At 39.8% G+C, this 17,023-nt stretch overlaps 1 protein-coding gene across 1 annotated transcript in view; it reads right to left on the bottom strand.

Moving 5' to 3' along the window:
* Positions 1 to 1,261: 1,261 nt before the first annotated feature.
* The window catches only part of LOC124776653, a 68,695-nt gene continuing 52,933 nt past the window's right edge, over positions 1,262 to 17,023 (bottom strand). Inside the window, exon 6 of the mRNA XM_047251743.1 lies at positions 1,262 to 2,179. Coding sequence (XP_047107699.1) covers positions 1,844 to 2,179 — 336 coding nt within the window. The 3' untranslated portion in view covers positions 1,262 to 1,843. The remainder of the gene's footprint in view (positions 2,180 to 17,023) is intronic.

Below are 17,023 nucleotides of genomic sequence, written 5' to 3'. Positions count from 1 at the left end.
GTACATTCATGGGCCCCAGCCCTACGCTGATACTGGTGAAAGTCGTTTTCCAATAGCTGTTATTGTTCCAGAGATATTTTGGGTGGACAAGATAGCTGGGACACCCTGTACATTCCTACCATATATCAGCCTCCCTTTGCTTAAGCACTGATACTGAATATCAAGAGTTCTCCCAACTTGTGTACGCTTCTTATTCTGTTGCAATTAAGTGTTCTACAAATGGACAATGAAACACATTATGAAATGCTGTATTACCAATTATTTCTTCAAATTGGTTTTAAGTGGAAACTGGGCACCACACTTTCTTTTGTTTCTATTCAGAATGGAGAGTTTGGCTCTTTTGAAGGTCAAATTTGACACACTCATATAGTTACTTGACACTCCCATATAGTTACAGAAATCAAGAAAGATCAATACCCAGCAACTTAACTGTATTTACAGCCTCTCTGAATCATAACTTTTTTAAATATTTAAGCATATCACCATATGGCTACGACGATCAACCCTTCCAGTTACTTTTCCTTTCACCTCTGATTCAGATCATTGAAAGTTAAAATCAATCAGTACATACAATTTTTGTGGAATTATAATTACCAACTAAATTAGACTTCATCAGAACTTCTCCATAAATATCACTACCTGTGCATGTGGCAGTGGTTCTTCAGTATGAAAACTTGATGAAAGATTATTAAAACAAGGTCACTCTGACTGTAAGAAAGCTACAGTCTAAGCAAATTAATAGGAGAATTCAATAGTAGAGTGTAGTATTGCAAATCTGAGTGTTAGTTATTTATAGACTCAAATATAAATGTAGTTCCAGTAATTATTTTATTTGTACAGTCTACATCGTATGTGATCTCACAGTTTTCAGTAATTCTTCCCAGCAAAGTCATGCAATAAGTGGTCAAAGAATGCTGTTGTAATACTGAAAATATATATTATTTTTGCTTCATGACTGTGCAAGATGAACTAGGCTCTTGTTAACCATTCAATAGATCACATTATTTTACAACCACTATTGTGGAAGAACAGAAATCGGTATAAACTATATTCTTTCAATTTCATTTTATCTACAGTGCTCAAAATATTATACTAGAACTAAATTATCATAAAATTTTCTTGCAATTCCATCTACATTTAACAAAAATTATGCACATTCACAGACACTCTCGACAAAAAAACTGGAACTTTATCAAATGGAAATAATTTGGGGAAAAATGAAACAGTTCACTGTGTTTCTCATATGAAAAATTAAAAGTAGTACATATACATATTCTTTACTATTATTAAGCAATCAGAAACAACACACCTTTTCTGACGGCAGAAGTAGCATTTATCATCAACGCAAATTTTCCTTTCGGAAGTCAACCACACACAATTATATTTATAACATAAGCTTTATAGGAACATAATGAAAATAGATACAACAGAAGATGTCTTTTTAATAATCTGAAGAATCTCTCAAGGATTCACTGAAATTCCAGTACCACCCTATAGCCACAGTGAAATTCAGTTACATGATTTTAACATCAATATTAGTCTGATAAACTGAAATCTCAAACATGTCTTCAAATGTCACAATACATAAATGTTTTAGCTCCTTAAATTAACACTCATAGAAAAAACTGTTCTTTACACACAGTTCTCAGAACAAATTACCTCAGAAATTAATAACTTAAGGAAAAAATATCAAAACATTATATTTCACCTTATAACTTCCATTACCTTAAAATGGAGCATGGGTGGATGAATGTCACAGTTACGGCCACTGTTACAATATTGTCTACACTTCTGACAACAAGAATTCATCAATCTTGAATGTTACACACAATCACACACCTTATTATTTGTGGGCATGTGTTCGATGGATGAGCATCCCACAATTCGACGTGAAAATTCTACCACAAACATCACATGGTGTCTTATCATACACCCATACGCGCCGCTTGTTGAGAACCATTTTCTTCCCTCGACCTCTGTTGTATCCACTTACACCCCGACCTCTGCCATATCGATTTACCCCCCGACCCCTGCTATATCCACTTACACCCCTACCTCTGCTATATCCACTCATACCTCGACCTCTGCCATATCCACTCATACCTCGACCTCTGCCGACACTTCCTGTTGGATGTCGTTTTGGTAACTCTTTCTTATCCTCTTGGGGAATTCTGGTGCCCTGTAAAATGGAAAGCGATTGACAATAGTATTACAGAACTGAAACATTATTTGTATGTGTTACATTAGCTAATGCGAGCAATATAAACCAGGGATCATCATGGCTACAAAGACACATTAACGTTCCACTGATATAACAATAAGAATGTGCATAAATAAAAGCAATTTCATAAGTCAATAATTGTCAGTTAAAGAGCTGGTACATTTTGCTACACAATGTCAGATGCAGTGAGTTTGGCTCCTGCTAATACTTTTTTTGAAAGTTTCAAGCAGACATTTTCTGTTGGCAGCTACTTGAAACCATCAACTTGATATGCAACTAAGAAAAGGGAGGGAAAAAAAGAAGGTTTTTTAGTTGAAGAATTGGGCATATGTGGAGATGAAAACCAAATCAGAGAAATTTCATGAATACTCTACACAGACACTGAAGAGAGTGTTTAAATATAGTCTAAAAGACACATGCTGCCAGCCAGTTCAACACACCAAGATCAAATCTATAAAATTGCATCCTAAAATAGAACAGGATCAAAATACCATGAAGGAACACATTTCACCATGACTCTTACAGAGTTTTTGTTTTCCAAAACTAGTCAATTTCGGTACTTGCCTTACGTTACTTCTCTGTTTTAGCTGTTCCTACAATGTAGGCAAATTGTAATTTATTTACTTACATTAAAAATTCTCATCTTAATAACAATGTAGAAAGATACTTACCGTAAAGATAATATGCTAAGTTGCAGACAGGAACATTTAAAAGACATTTACTTAAAACCTTTCAACCACAGCCTTCATTGGAGAGAGACAAACATACACCATTCATTCACACAAGCAAGCTTACTTTACACACACATGACTGATGATTCCAGCAGCTCGGGCCAGAATGCAGCTATCAAATAGGGTGGTAGCAGCAATCTAGAGTGGGTGGGGAGGGGGAAGGGGAAAGGATAGCAGTGTACAGGTGATGGCAGATAGGAGTGCTGTCTGACAGAGCATGCAGGGACCAGAATGCCAACAGGTGCAGTGCCACGAGGCTGTGGGGAAAGGAGGTGGAGAAAATGTAGCGAAAAAGAAAAGGGGGGGGGGGGGGGGGGGAGATGGGCAGGTACATTGGCAGAGGGTGGCAAACTAAGATTGTAGGAGATGGGAATGCAGAGCACATGATAGGATGGAGGGGGGGGGGGGGGGTGGAATCTGTTGGGTGGAAAATGTGGAGACACTGTGTTACTGTAGGTTGACACCAGGATAATCACAGGAACAGAGAATGTGTTCTAAAGATAACTCCCATCTGCACAGTTCACAAAAACTGGTAGTGGAAGGGAGGATGCAGATGACTCAGGTAGTGAAGCAGATCAACAGCTGGTGAATGTCATACCAATAGCAAAATCTGTGCAATGACTGCAGCAAAGCTGGTAAATGTCATGGCTGCTTTCACATCTGGCCCGGCTCCTAATGTGGTAGGACAAACCTACCTGCCACAGGACTGGAATAGAAAGCACTGGTGGGTGGACAGGGCAGGTCTTGTACCTGGGTCTTCCACAGGGATACGATCCTTGTGGCTAGGGGTTGGGGTTGAGGTTGGGAGTAGTGTAGGGATGGATCGGGATGTTAAGGAGGTTGGGTGGACAACTGAACACCACTTTAGGAGGAGTGGAAAGGGTCTTGGATAGGATGTCCATCATTTCAGGGCATGATGTTAGGTAATGAAAGCCCTGGCAAAGGATGTGGTTCAGTTGTTCCGTTCCAGCATGGTACTGGGTGACGAAGGAGGCACTCCTTCAAGGCTGGAACTTTTCTAAACTGTGCAGATGGGAGTTATCCTTGCAACACACTCTCTACTCCCTTAAGTATCCTGGCCTCAACCTATGATAACATACTGTCCCTACACCCTCCACCCAACAGTTTCCACCCCCCTTCTGCACTATCACTTCCTCCCCATTCCTGTCTCCTACATTCTGTTTGCCACGCTCTGCAAATGCACACGCCTATCTTTCCCTACTCCTCTCCTTTTTCAATCACTTTTTCCCCATCTTTCTGCCCCACAACCTGATGCCGTGCCTGCTGGTATTCTAGTCCTCTTACACTACACCAGACAGTGCTCTTTTCTCCTTCCACCCATACACTCCCCCCCCCCCTCCTCCTTCCCCTTTCCACGTCCCCTCTACACTGCTGCTATCATTCCATGTGATCGTTGCATTCTGGCCCAAGCTGCTGCAGTTGGCAGTCATGTGTGCATGAGTGTGTTCGCTTGTGTGAATGAATGGTGTGCGTTTCTCTTTTTCCGACAAATGCTGAGACCGGAATCTTATGTGTAAGTGTCTTTTAATGGCACCTGTCTGCAACTTAGCATGTGATCTTTATGGTACATATCAATTATCTTTCCCTAAATTGTTGCTATTTCTACCTGGAGTTTCCACTGTTTGATTCTCTCTGTGTAAATAGCTTTGTATGTAGACTGTGTGTCATTTCTCTTGCATTATGACATATGCATTCCACATCATTACAAAGTGCCGTATTCATGATCTATGGCACAAGTATTAATCTAATCTACAGGGCTATTACAAATGATTGAAGCGATTTCATAAATTCACTGTAGCTCCATTCATTGACATATGCTCATGACACACTACAGATACGTAGAAAAACTCAAAGTTTTGTTCGGCTGAAGCCGCACTTTAGGTTTCTGCCGCCAGAGCGCTCGAGAGCGCAGTGAGACAAAATGGCGACAGGAGACGAGAAAGCGTATGTCGTGCTTGAAATGCACTCACATCAGTCAGTCATAACAGTGCAACGACACTTCAGGAAGAAGTTCAACAAAGATCCACCAACTGCAAACTCCATTCGCCGATGGTATGCACAGTTTAAAGCTTCTGGATGCCTCTGTAAGGAGAAAACAGCTGGTCGGCCTGCAGTGAGCGAAGAAACGGTTGAACGCGTGCGGGCAAGTTTCACGCGTAGCCCGCGGAAGTCGACGAATAAAGCAAGCAGGGAGCTAAACGTACCACAGGATGGTGCTCCACCGCACTTCCATCATGATGTTCGGCATTTCTTAAACAGGAGATTGGAAAACCGATGGATCGGTCGTGGTGGAGATCATGATCAACAATTCATGTCATGGCCTCCACACTCTCCCGACTTAACACCATGCGATTTCTTTCTGTGGGGTTATGTGAAAGATTCAGTGTTTAAACCTCCTCTACCAAGAAATGTGCCAGAACTGCGAGCTCACATCAGCGATGCTTTCGAACTCATTGATGGGGACATGCTGCGCCGAGTGTGGGAGGAACTTGATTATCGGCTTGATGTCTGCCGAATCACTAAAGGGGCACGTATCGAACATTTGTGAATGCCTAAAAAAACTTTTTGAGTTTTTGTATGTGTGTGCAAAGCATTGTGAAAATATCTCAAATAATAAAGTTATTGTAGAGCTGCGAAATCGCTTCAATCATTTGTAATTACCCTGTATGTATAGGCACCAGTATGGTAGATGTGCTTATGCACACATATTATCTCAGATGTGAGATTAATTTTTCTATGATAGCAGTGTGTGATTGTTCCGTTATGTTCCCCATGTTTATGTATGTCTTGTCACTGTGACCTTGCAGGTGGAGGTGGTGGTGGTGGTGAGGGTAGGGGTTTCTGAAATTTAGACGTCTTAAAACATTATTGCTTTTCTCGAGGTACTGGTACAGTGGTACAGTACGCTGGCACATATCGTGAAAAATCAAGACTGCATTTTTTTATCTAACTGCAGTTGCCACTTGACAATGGTATTTTTACTACAAATGACAAATTTTGGAAAAATAAAATAAAATTTAACAGTTGAAGCAAAATCTATTCCTTCATTCACTGTAACTCAAGTAAATTATTTAGGAGTGAAACAATAAGTAAAACTACAAGTTTTTAGAAAAGAATACTTGAGACCTCGAACTGCAATACTGGGATTGACAGACATTTGCAGTAAATGTAATGAACTTTTCAGACTAGTTTATTTATTTCTGTGGTGTTACCTATACAAGTCAAAATGGGGTTGCTGTAGTGATCACTGCAAAATGGAATGAAGCAGTTATGAAATAAAGACCAATCACAGACTTAATACTTTAGTAAGGTTTAGCACAACGCCCTGCAAATATCTATATAAATGATTAAAGATCATGTCACTATGAGATTCCATTCCAAGATTTCAGGGGAAAGAAAAACAAGATGTGTTTATATCTAATCGACATTCGTACTCTGCAAGCCATTGTGAAGTGCATGGTACATGGTACTTCCTCCTGTAGAATAATCCAATATATTGTGGTTTCTTCCTGTTCCATTTATGTTGGGATTGTGGGAAGGACTGCATGTGCTGTTATAAATCTAATCTCATTTTCATGATCCCTTTGGGAGTGATATGGGAAGGACTGCGTGTGCTGTTATAAATCTAATTTCATTTTCATGATCCCTTTGGGAGTGATATGTCAGAGGCTGTAATATATTCCTAAATTTGAAATGATATTTGTCAAAATAACTTTGAAGTTATTGATGAAGAGAAAATGGGCACATCAATAAGCAGCTGGCTGAAGAAAACATTCAAATGATTAATGAGAGAAGAAAGGGCTCTCTAAGGTGAGAACATTGTCAATTTTCCAAACACATGTAAAAAGAGATTCCAAATAGGAAGGAAAAATCAATAAATAACATAAAAAAGTAAGTGCAGAAAGTGCAAGGAGACCATAAGGCTTGTCAGCCTGATTTGAGGGTGCAATCCAGTATGCCTGTTGTATCTGGCTCATCATGTGGGTTTACAAAAACTTCAATTTTTAACCCTCACATGGTGTCTGAGGTCTTCTTACACTTCACGGCTTGTTAAGCTACAAAGAAACAGTTTTAATGTGGATGTAGACTTCTCATCCTCCAGAAACGCCTTTGTGGACTTTTTATAATAATTGGGTAAAACAATTATGGTTATATCAAGGTTCATAGTATAATAATTTGAAATTTTTGCAGTGGAGACGATGTTATACTTCTACTTTATTACAAAAATAAAAACTTGGAAACAATTATCCCTATAAACAGACATTTATATGTCTATTGTAGTAAATAATTTGTAGAAAATACACACATGTGCATTGTCATGACAAGTTCACAGTTAGGAACTGCTTAATTGGAGTAAGATGTGGTGTTACATTTTATTTGTCATGGATGATGAAATACGATTTGAAAGGGACTACAGTTTCAAGTAGGATTTAGCAGATTTACTGAAGAGTGATACTGATAATGAATCAATTTTCGGAAATGAAGATGAGAGTGATGCTGATGCCGATATGATAAGAGAAGATGTACAGGTCTGAGATAAAGTGGATGTGAGTGAATGTGCAGATGATGATGATGGTAGTCAGGAAACTAATGCACCTATTCTTGTATCTAGAAGTGGAAAGATAACATAGGACATAGTACCACCTGATGTGCAAAAATGGTCAAATGTGTGTGAATTCCTAAGGGACCAAACTGCCCAGGTTCTCGATCCCTAGACACACTACTTAAACTAACTTAAAGTGACTTGTGTTAAGAACAACACACACACCCATGACCGAGGGAGGACTCGAACCTCAGACAGGAGGGGCCACACAATCCGTGACATGGCACCTCAAACTGCGTGGCCACTCCGCGCGGCCCTGATGTGCACAAGCCCATTTCAAGGAATGTAACACATGAAATTGCACATATTCCATGTTACCTTAGACCAAAACTTACAGACACGGACAGATTGTCTCAGACTTTTTACTACCCATCACATGCAGGGTGTAATAGTAATGCATATCAATAATCATGCAGATGATAGTAAAATTCTACACCCATATATTGAACACTGGATTGAACTTGACTCTACAGAACTGTAGGCATTCTTTGGTCTACTAATAATATGTGGCTCACACAAGGCATGTGGGAAAATGGCTTACCTGTTTTTTGAGCCACAATGAGCTTTTTAAGAGTAATTAATTACAGTATTGTTAAATAGTGTGTTTTAAAACAATTTCTGAAACAAAACAAACTAAAATATATTTGAGACATAGGTAGCACACAATTGCAACTTATACGAAACTTAATTATAGGAAGCAACTAAGGAACTGTAATTTCAACATTGTCCATGGGTCTCTCAAAAAACCATTATTATATTTGTGGAAATATTTTACATTTTACTGACATGAAGTTGCAAGAATCACTTTGGGGTCAAAAAAGACCTCAGACATACAATTTTCCAGAGCTGATACCATGCGAGGGTTAAACAATATGGAAGCCAATTTTGAGGTGTTTTAATTGGGAATCATGTTTGTAGGAAACAGGCATTTTGAGGACTAAGTAGTCATATTCATTAAATCGTTGGCATATTCTTAAACAAACATGGCCTCTACAAGGTTTGAATTTTTTTCATCATTAGGAAGTGAATTAAAAAATTCAACACTCGCATTTGGTAACCACTTACAGCAACTTCCATTATTTCTTCAAAATAAAGGGTGACCCAAAAGAAGAGAGGTAAAATTTGACACACGTGCCTGAAACCAAAAACAAGTGCAAAAAGCAGCTAAATAGATGGCGCTGGACAACAATGTATTAGTAATACCACATGAGAATTGTTAGTGTGACAGGTGCGAGGTATGCTGATGTGATAAAGAACTGCATCACCTTAGCATGGATGATAAACATATAGTGGAAGGTACAACTTTATGCAGGATGGTACTATACCCCATACTGCTACACTTGTGAAAGATCTCTTGCACACATCGTTTGGTGAGGATCGTGGTGTTGTGCAGCTATAAAGCTTGGCCTCCTAGGCCCCCATACCTCAATCTGAGTGATTATTGGTGGTGTTATCTGAAGTCTTCAAAACTACTACAATCATCCGACCTCATTATGGATGCTAAAAGACAAAATCCAACAGCTATTTCTCACCAAACCTACTGATATGCTGTACAGTGCTGTTCACAACAATGTCCCTCAACTACAGGTATTGTTGATGAACAATGGCCAACGTGCTGAGCATCTGTTATAAAGATCATCATCACTGTTAAAAATCAATTTTATGGTAACAATTGCTTTTGTATCATACAATGCACCATCTGTTGGCCATTTATAGTACTTTTTCTCTGGCTCAATAAAACCCCATTTCATTTCAAGCACTTGCGTCAATTTCTACCTCTCCACCTACATTATTCTGTGAAGTCAACATTATGAAAAGGGTAACTGCATGAACCACAGACCTTGCCGTTGGTGGGGAGGCTTGCGTGCCTCAACGATACAGATAGCCGTACCGTAGGTGCAACCACAACGGAGGGGTATCTGTTGAGAGGCCAGACAAACGTGTGGTTCCTGAAGAGGGGCAGCAGCCTTTTCAGTAGTTGCAGGGGCAACAGTCTGGATAATTGACTGATCTGGCCTTGTAACATTAACCAAAACGGCCTTGCTGTTGTGGTACTGCGAATGGCTGAAAGCAAGGGGAAACTACAGCCGTAATTTTTCCCGAGGGTATGCAGCTTTACTGTATGGTTAAATGATGATGGCGTCCTCTTGGGTAAAATATTCTGGAGGTAAAATAGTCCCCCATTCGGATCTCCGGGCGGGGACTACTCAAGAGGATGTCGTTATCAGGAGAAAGAAAACTGGCATTCTACGGATCGGAGCGTGGAATGTCAGATCCCTTAATCGGGCAGGCAGGTTAGAAAATTTAAAAAGGGAAATGGATAGGTTAAAGTTAGATATAGTGGGAATTAGTGAAGTTCGGTGGCACGAGGAACAAGACTTCTGGTCAGGTGAATACAGGGTTATAAATACAAAATCAAATAGGGGTAATGCAGGAGTAGGTTGAATAATGAATAAAAAAATAGGAGTGCGGGTAAGCTACTACAAACAGCATAGTGAACGCATTATTGTGGCCAAGATAGACACGAAGCCCATGCCTAGTACAGTAGTACAAGTTTATATGCCAACTAGCTCTGCAGATGACGAAGAAATTGAAGAAATGTATGATGAGATAAAAGAAATTATTCAGGTAGTGAAGGGAGATGAAAATTTAATAGTCATGGGTGACTGGAATTCGACAGTAGGAAAAGGGAGAGAAGGAAACATAGTAGGTGAATATTGATTGGGGCTAAGAAATGAAAGAGGAAGCTGTCTGTTAGAATTTTGCACAGAGCATAACTTAATCATAGCTAACACTTGGTTCAAGAATAATAAAAGAAGGTTGTATACATGGAAGAATCCTGGAGATACTAAAAGGTATCAGATAGATTATATAATGGTAAGACAGAGATTTACGAACCAGGTTTTAAATTGTAGGACATTTCCTGGGGCAGATGTGGACTCTGACCACAATCTATTGGTTACGAACTGTAGATTAAAACTGAAGAAATCTCAAAAAGGTGGGAATTTCAGGAGATGGGACCTGGATAAACTGAAAGAACCAGAGGTTGTAGAGAGTTTCAGGGAGAGCATAAGGGAACAATTGACAGGAGTGGGGGAAAGAAATACAGTAGAAGAAGAATGGGTAGCTGTGAGGGATGAAGTAGTGAAGGCAGCATAGGATCAAGTAGGTAAAAAGACGAGGGCTAATAGAAATCCTTGGGTGACAGAAGAAATATTGAATTTAATTGACGAAAGGAGAAAATATAAAAATGCAGTAAATGAAGCAGGCAAAAAGGAATACAAACGTCTCAAAAATGAGATCGACAGGAAGTGCAAAATGGCTAAGCAGGCATGGCTAGAGGACAAATGTAAGTATGTGGAGGCTTATCTCACTTGGGGTAAGATAGATACAGCCTAAAGGAAAATTAAAGAGACCTTTGGAGAAAAGAGAGCGACTTGTATGAATATCAAGAGCTCGGATGTAAACCCAGTTCTAAGCAAAGAGGGGAAAGCAGAAAGGTGGAAGGTGTATATAGAGGGTCTATACAAGGGCGATGTACTTGTGGACAATATTATGGAAATGGAAGAGGATGTAGATGAAGATGAAATGGGAGATACGATACTGCGTGAAGAGTTTGACAGAGCACTGAAAGACCTGAGTCGAAACGAGGCCCCGGGAGTAGCCAACATTCCATTGGAACTACTGACGGCCTTGGGAGAGCCAGTCCTGACAAAACTCTTCCATCTGGTGAGCAAGATGTATGAGACAGGCGAAATACCCTCAGACTTCAAGAAGAATATAATAATTCCAATCCCAAAGAAAGCAGGTGCTGACAGATGTGAAAATTACCGAACTATCAGTTTAATAAGTCACAGCTGCAAAATATTAATACGAATTATTTACAGGCGAATGGAAAAACTGATAGAAGCCGACCTCGGGGAAGATCAGTTTGGATTCCGTAGAAATGTTGGAACACGTGAGGCAATACTGACCTTAAGACTTATCTTAGAAGAAAGATTAAGGAAAGGCAAACCTACATTTCTAGCATTTGTAGACTTAGAGAAAGCTTTTGACAATGTTGACTGGAATACTCTCTTTCAAATTCTAAAGGTGGCAGGGGTAAAATACAGGGAGCGAAAGGCTATTTACAATTTGTACAGAAACCAGATAGCAGTTATAAGAGTCGAGGAGGCATGAAAGGGAAGCAGTGGTTGGGAAGGGAGTGAGACAGGGTTGTAGCCTTTCCCCGATGTTATTCAATCTGTATATTGAGCAAGCAGTAAAGGAAACAAAAGAAAAATTTGGAGTAGGTATTAAAATCCAGGGAGAAGAAATAAAAACTTTAAGGTTCGCCGATGACATTGTAATTCTGTCAGAGACAGCAAAGGACTTGGAAGAACAATTGAATGGAATGGACAGTGTCTTGAAAGGAGGATATAAGATGAACATCAACAAAAGCAAAACAAGGATAATGGAATGTAGTCGAGTTAAGTCGGGTGATGCTGAGGGAATTAGATTAGGAAATGACACACTTAAAGTAGTGAAGGAGTTTTGCTATTTGGGGAGCAAAATAACTGATGATGGTCGAAGTGGAGAGGATATAAAATGTAGAGTGGCAATGGCAAGGAAAGCGTTTCTGAAGAAAAGAAATTTGTTAACATTGAGTATAGATTTAAGAGTCAGGAAGTCGTTTCTGAAAGTATTTGTATGGAGTGTAGCCATGTATGGAAGTGAAACATGGACAATAAATAGTTTGGACAAGAAGAGAATAGAAGCTTTTGAAATGTGGTGCTACAGAAGAATGCTGAAGATTAGATGGGTAGATCACATAACTAATGAGGAGGTACTGAACAGAATTAGGGAGAAGAGGAGTTTGTGGCACAACTTGACTAGAAGAAGGGATCGGCTGGTAGGACATGTCCTGAGGCATCAAGGGATCACAAATTTGGCATTGGAGGGCAGCGTGGAGGGCAAAAGTCGTAGAGGGAGACCAAGAGATGAATACAGTAAGCAGATTCAGAAGGATGTAGGTTGCAGTAGGTACTGGGAGATGAAGGAGCTTGCACAGGTTAGAGTAGCATGGAGAGCTGCATCAAACCAGTCTCAGGACTGAAGACCACAACCACAACCACAACAACAACAACAACAACAACAACAACTGACCCCAGTTCCTGGCTGCTGAGGCCAGAAGTATTGAATTTTCAAATGTTAATTAACTTTTAGGTCACCCTGTACTTCACCATGTAAGCGATTCTGGAAAGGCAAGTGTTCTGGTGCATTAATATTCAAAGATGGAAAGCCTTTGGATCTCTCCCCTCTTACCCTTCAAAAACGGTAAATACAAATGCTTGTTCTTTCTTGTGGCCAGGAAAGCATTCCAATTAAATTTCTGAGTGTTATTTAATTACTGAGAGTTTCTCTGAAAAAACATTTGCAAGTAGATCCCAGTTTTGAACATCAACATATCACTTGCTCTTTCCAGTACTGAATAATGAAAGTGACGTTACAAGGCACCATCTACCTTACAAATAAAGTCTAAATATCCAATCAGCACAAAGGAACTCGCGATGGCGGTAGGATTTATTGCCGCTGAAAGAAAATTTATAATGGACCTTCCTGACAATCATTTGGTAAATTCTATGCACTGCAAACTGAAAGAATAGGAAATTTATCAGACAAACATTTCAAAACATCAATGCGTACATGTGCAACAAAATCTATACAAACTATGCCAAGTAAACATCATCTTATTTTTGCCCAACACATCTTGTCCTTTTTCTAACTGCCAAATATTGGTTAAGTTGGTCTATCATGATGGCAAGTGTCTTTCACCATCAGTCAGAAAGCAACTTTTGCAAAGTCCTGGCACAAGCAGCTCTTTGCACAAAAGAGCTGTCAGCTAGAGCAAGAAGTGGACAATGGAGATGCTCAAAGCCTGTGGCTGAGAGTCCGAAATGTTTCCAGTTTCACAGAGCAGAAGAGCTTAGGAAATCGGGAATCAGTGGCCTCACATGTGTATGAAGTGATCATGGACCATGTGGAGTGGCGATGATGTTTTAAGTGAGTTGTCCACCACAAGCCAATAAGTTACTGTTCAGCATGGAAACCAGACGCAAGCTCACAAGTGCATTCACAATAGTGGACATGGAATTATTCTTCCAGTTACCTAGGCAAGAGTTGTAGATTAGTGAGTGAGTACATGCTCAGTAGGTCTATGCCTCATATCAGAATGCAGAGCTGTTGGCTAACAGGAGGTGGTGTTTAATGAACAAGGCAGACTTGTCAAGGTCTCACTGAGCCAACAAGTTCAAGTTCCTTTGTAGAAACTTGAAGATTTTTTGTTTTTGTGCCTGACTATGTACCAAACTAATCTTCATGAATCATATAGGTTGAACAACAACAAAAAATTTTGATTTGACTGTAGGTTTCTCGGTAGAAATGATGAAACCAGTTTTCTCATATGGACAGTCACTGACAGAAGTGGAACCAACATCATGCAAGCCCCAGTGAAGTGTATGGGGACCCTTGCCATTCATGTTGTGTATATATATATGACCTGACTGACAATATATTTTTCCATGCAATTTATTAGTAACTTTACATTGCGATATTACAAGAAAAAATTAGTCACATTAAACCACATGCTGCTGATAGAATTAGATTAGGACTTGAGATACTAAAAGTTGAAGACAAGTTTTGCTGTTTGAGGATCAAATGACGGAGGAAGTAGAAAGAGTATTAAAATTCAGACTGGTTATAGCAAGAAAAGCATTTCTGCAAAAGAGAAATTTGTCAACACAGCATAACTTATCTGTCTGGAGCGTAGCCTTGTACAGAAGTGAAACTGGAAAATAAACAGTACAGAGAAGATGAGGATAGAAGCTTTTGACACAAGATGCAACAGAAGAATGCTGAAGAGTAGATGCATATACTAGATAACTAATGAAGAGGTGTTGATCGGATTAAAGAAAAATGTAGCACAACCTGAGTAAAAGAATGAATCAATGATTTGGATGACGAAACACATCCTGAGACATCAAAGAATAATCACTGTGGTAATGACAGGAAGTATGGGGGGCAGGGGGAGGTAAAAGTGGTAGAGGTAGACCAAGACGTGACTAAAACAAGCGGTTCAACTGGATGGAACTTTTTTGAGCCCATTACCCTGAGTGTAATCAGATATTACCTACTTCACCCCCCCCCCCCCCCCCCACCCTCCCCCAAATCCACATTTATGCCTAACTGAATTTTAGAATGAAAAACAATTCTTCAAATGACTTTATTTTCAAAATTACGAAGGATAAATGACATTGGGGTTGAAATGGAGTAGTGACATGTAAAATATGACTTTAACAAGTGAAGGTCACTTAGCCCCTCCAATTCAATTCTGTCTCCCGCCTCCAAGTTAGTGAACCCTGGGACTCTGGGCAACCCAGTGAAAGACTTGGTACCCAACCTCAATGGGAAACAGGTAGACGACAGCAGTAGAAATGGTGCTCCAAGGAATAGGAGGTTGGGCTGTGGGCTAATAAAATAGTCTTACTATGAAAGCTCAAAGAAATACAACTGGATAAACATGGAAAAGTAGCAAGGAATACGAGAAATGGAACTAGAGACCTGGGAAGCCTGATTGAAACAGTGAAAACATGCAAGGTGATATCATGCACTTGCAGGAGACAGGATGGACTCGACAGGGTACCTTCCAGAATCAGTATATTATGTACTATAGTGGCCACAATAGTGGACAAATATCTGGCGCAGGATTTATAGTCACCCAGAGCACTGAACAAATACTGACAGGATTTAACGCAATAGCTTCAAAGATATGTTATACACGAATAAAGGGGAAATTCTTTAACTACAGTCTCCTAAAGTCAGATGCCCCTACTGAGGAGAAAACAGCAGAAGAGCAGAAGATGATCTATGAGGAACTGGAGCAAGCTTATTGACAAGTGTCCAAACATGATATAAAATGGTGACAGGAGACATGACCGCTAAAGAAGGGCAGGAGCACATTTTCTCCCAACCAATGGTAAATACAGCCTCCATAGAGAGAGTAATAACAATGGACTCCGCCTGATAAATTTTGCAGCACCACTTAATATGACAGTTTCTAGTAGGTGGTTCCAGAATAAGAATATACATAAAATGACCTGTGTGTCACGAGGCAATAATGCCAGGAACCAAACTGATCATATAATAACAGATACCAGGCATGGTTCTGATATAATAGGCTGCCATACTTTTGGAGATGCTAAAATGGACCCAGATCATTATCTCCTCAATGCAAAAATTGAAGGGAGAGTTTCAAATGCACATAAAGTTAAAGGAGAAAAACAAAATAAGTATAATACCTCAGAACCAACGCAAGAAAGGCTGAACACACAACGATTAATTTGGAAAATAAATTGAGAGGAATCCTACGGAACTATATATTCATAACACAAATGAGCAGTGGTATAAAATGAGAAATGAAATACAGGCTGCTGCAGACGAAGTACAACAGACCAGAAAGAATGAATGGTATGACAAGAGTGTGAGGAGGCAACAAGAACAAAGAATGAAGCATATAAAAACATGCAGGCCAGAAGAAGAAGAAGAATGCTTTTGGTTGACTATAAAGAAAAAAGGCATGCAGAAAAGTGAATTATGAAAGCAGAGAAGAGAAGCTTTTTCAAAAGACTATTGCAGAACACTAAATCACTGAATAACCCTTATGAAAGCAGGAAATTATACACAAACGTGAATAACCTTAGAAAGGAATTTCAACTAAAAACTATGTAGAGGGAAAAAATGATGAATTAATAGCATCACAGGAAGGTGCGTTACACTGTTGGGCCGAGTACTTGAAGGAATTATAATGCTCAAGCATGTGAAATAACTGAAAATCACCAACTGGAAGAAGGGGAAAACGGGATGTCCTCAATGCAAGAGATTCGGCTAGCAATAAACAAACTAGCCAACAATATGTTACCAGGTAATGACAACCAGCCAGCTGAGCTTATTAAGTGTGGTGGAGAACATCTGATTAGATGCATGCTTGCCCTGATCTCAGATATGAGGGTTGGAACTTAAATAGTGGCAACTATTTATTCATAACTGATACAAAAGAGTTAAATGTTTGCACCTGTTACTGCCCTTCAAAGTAGTCACCGGTGTTGTGTAGAATCTTTGCCAGCGATGTGGAAGGCGTAGTATACCCTTAACAGAGTCTGTTCTCTTGATGGTGCAAATGGAGAGGTCTAAAGTTACGATGATTCTCTTGTACGACAGTGACGATGTTATCCTAATGCATTAGGTTCCTCCACGGCAGACCATCAATGCACAGTATTACTGTTTGTTTTTGGAGCATCACCTGCGACCAGCGTTGCGAAAGAAGCAGTGGCACTTTTTGCGCAACCCACCCATCATTTTGCACGACAACGCACAGGCGCATACAGCGCCAGCTGTGGCTGCTCTGTTCGG

This window comes from Schistocerca piceifrons, chromosome 2, assembly GCF_021461385.2.
Source record: "Schistocerca piceifrons isolate TAMUIC-IGC-003096 chromosome 2, iqSchPice1.1, whole genome shotgun sequence".
Lineage (NCBI taxonomy): Eukaryota > Metazoa > Arthropoda > Insecta > Orthoptera > Acrididae > Schistocerca > Schistocerca piceifrons.
Note: the sequence above shows the minus strand (reverse complement) of the source record. Positions and strands in the feature narration are given on the sequence as shown.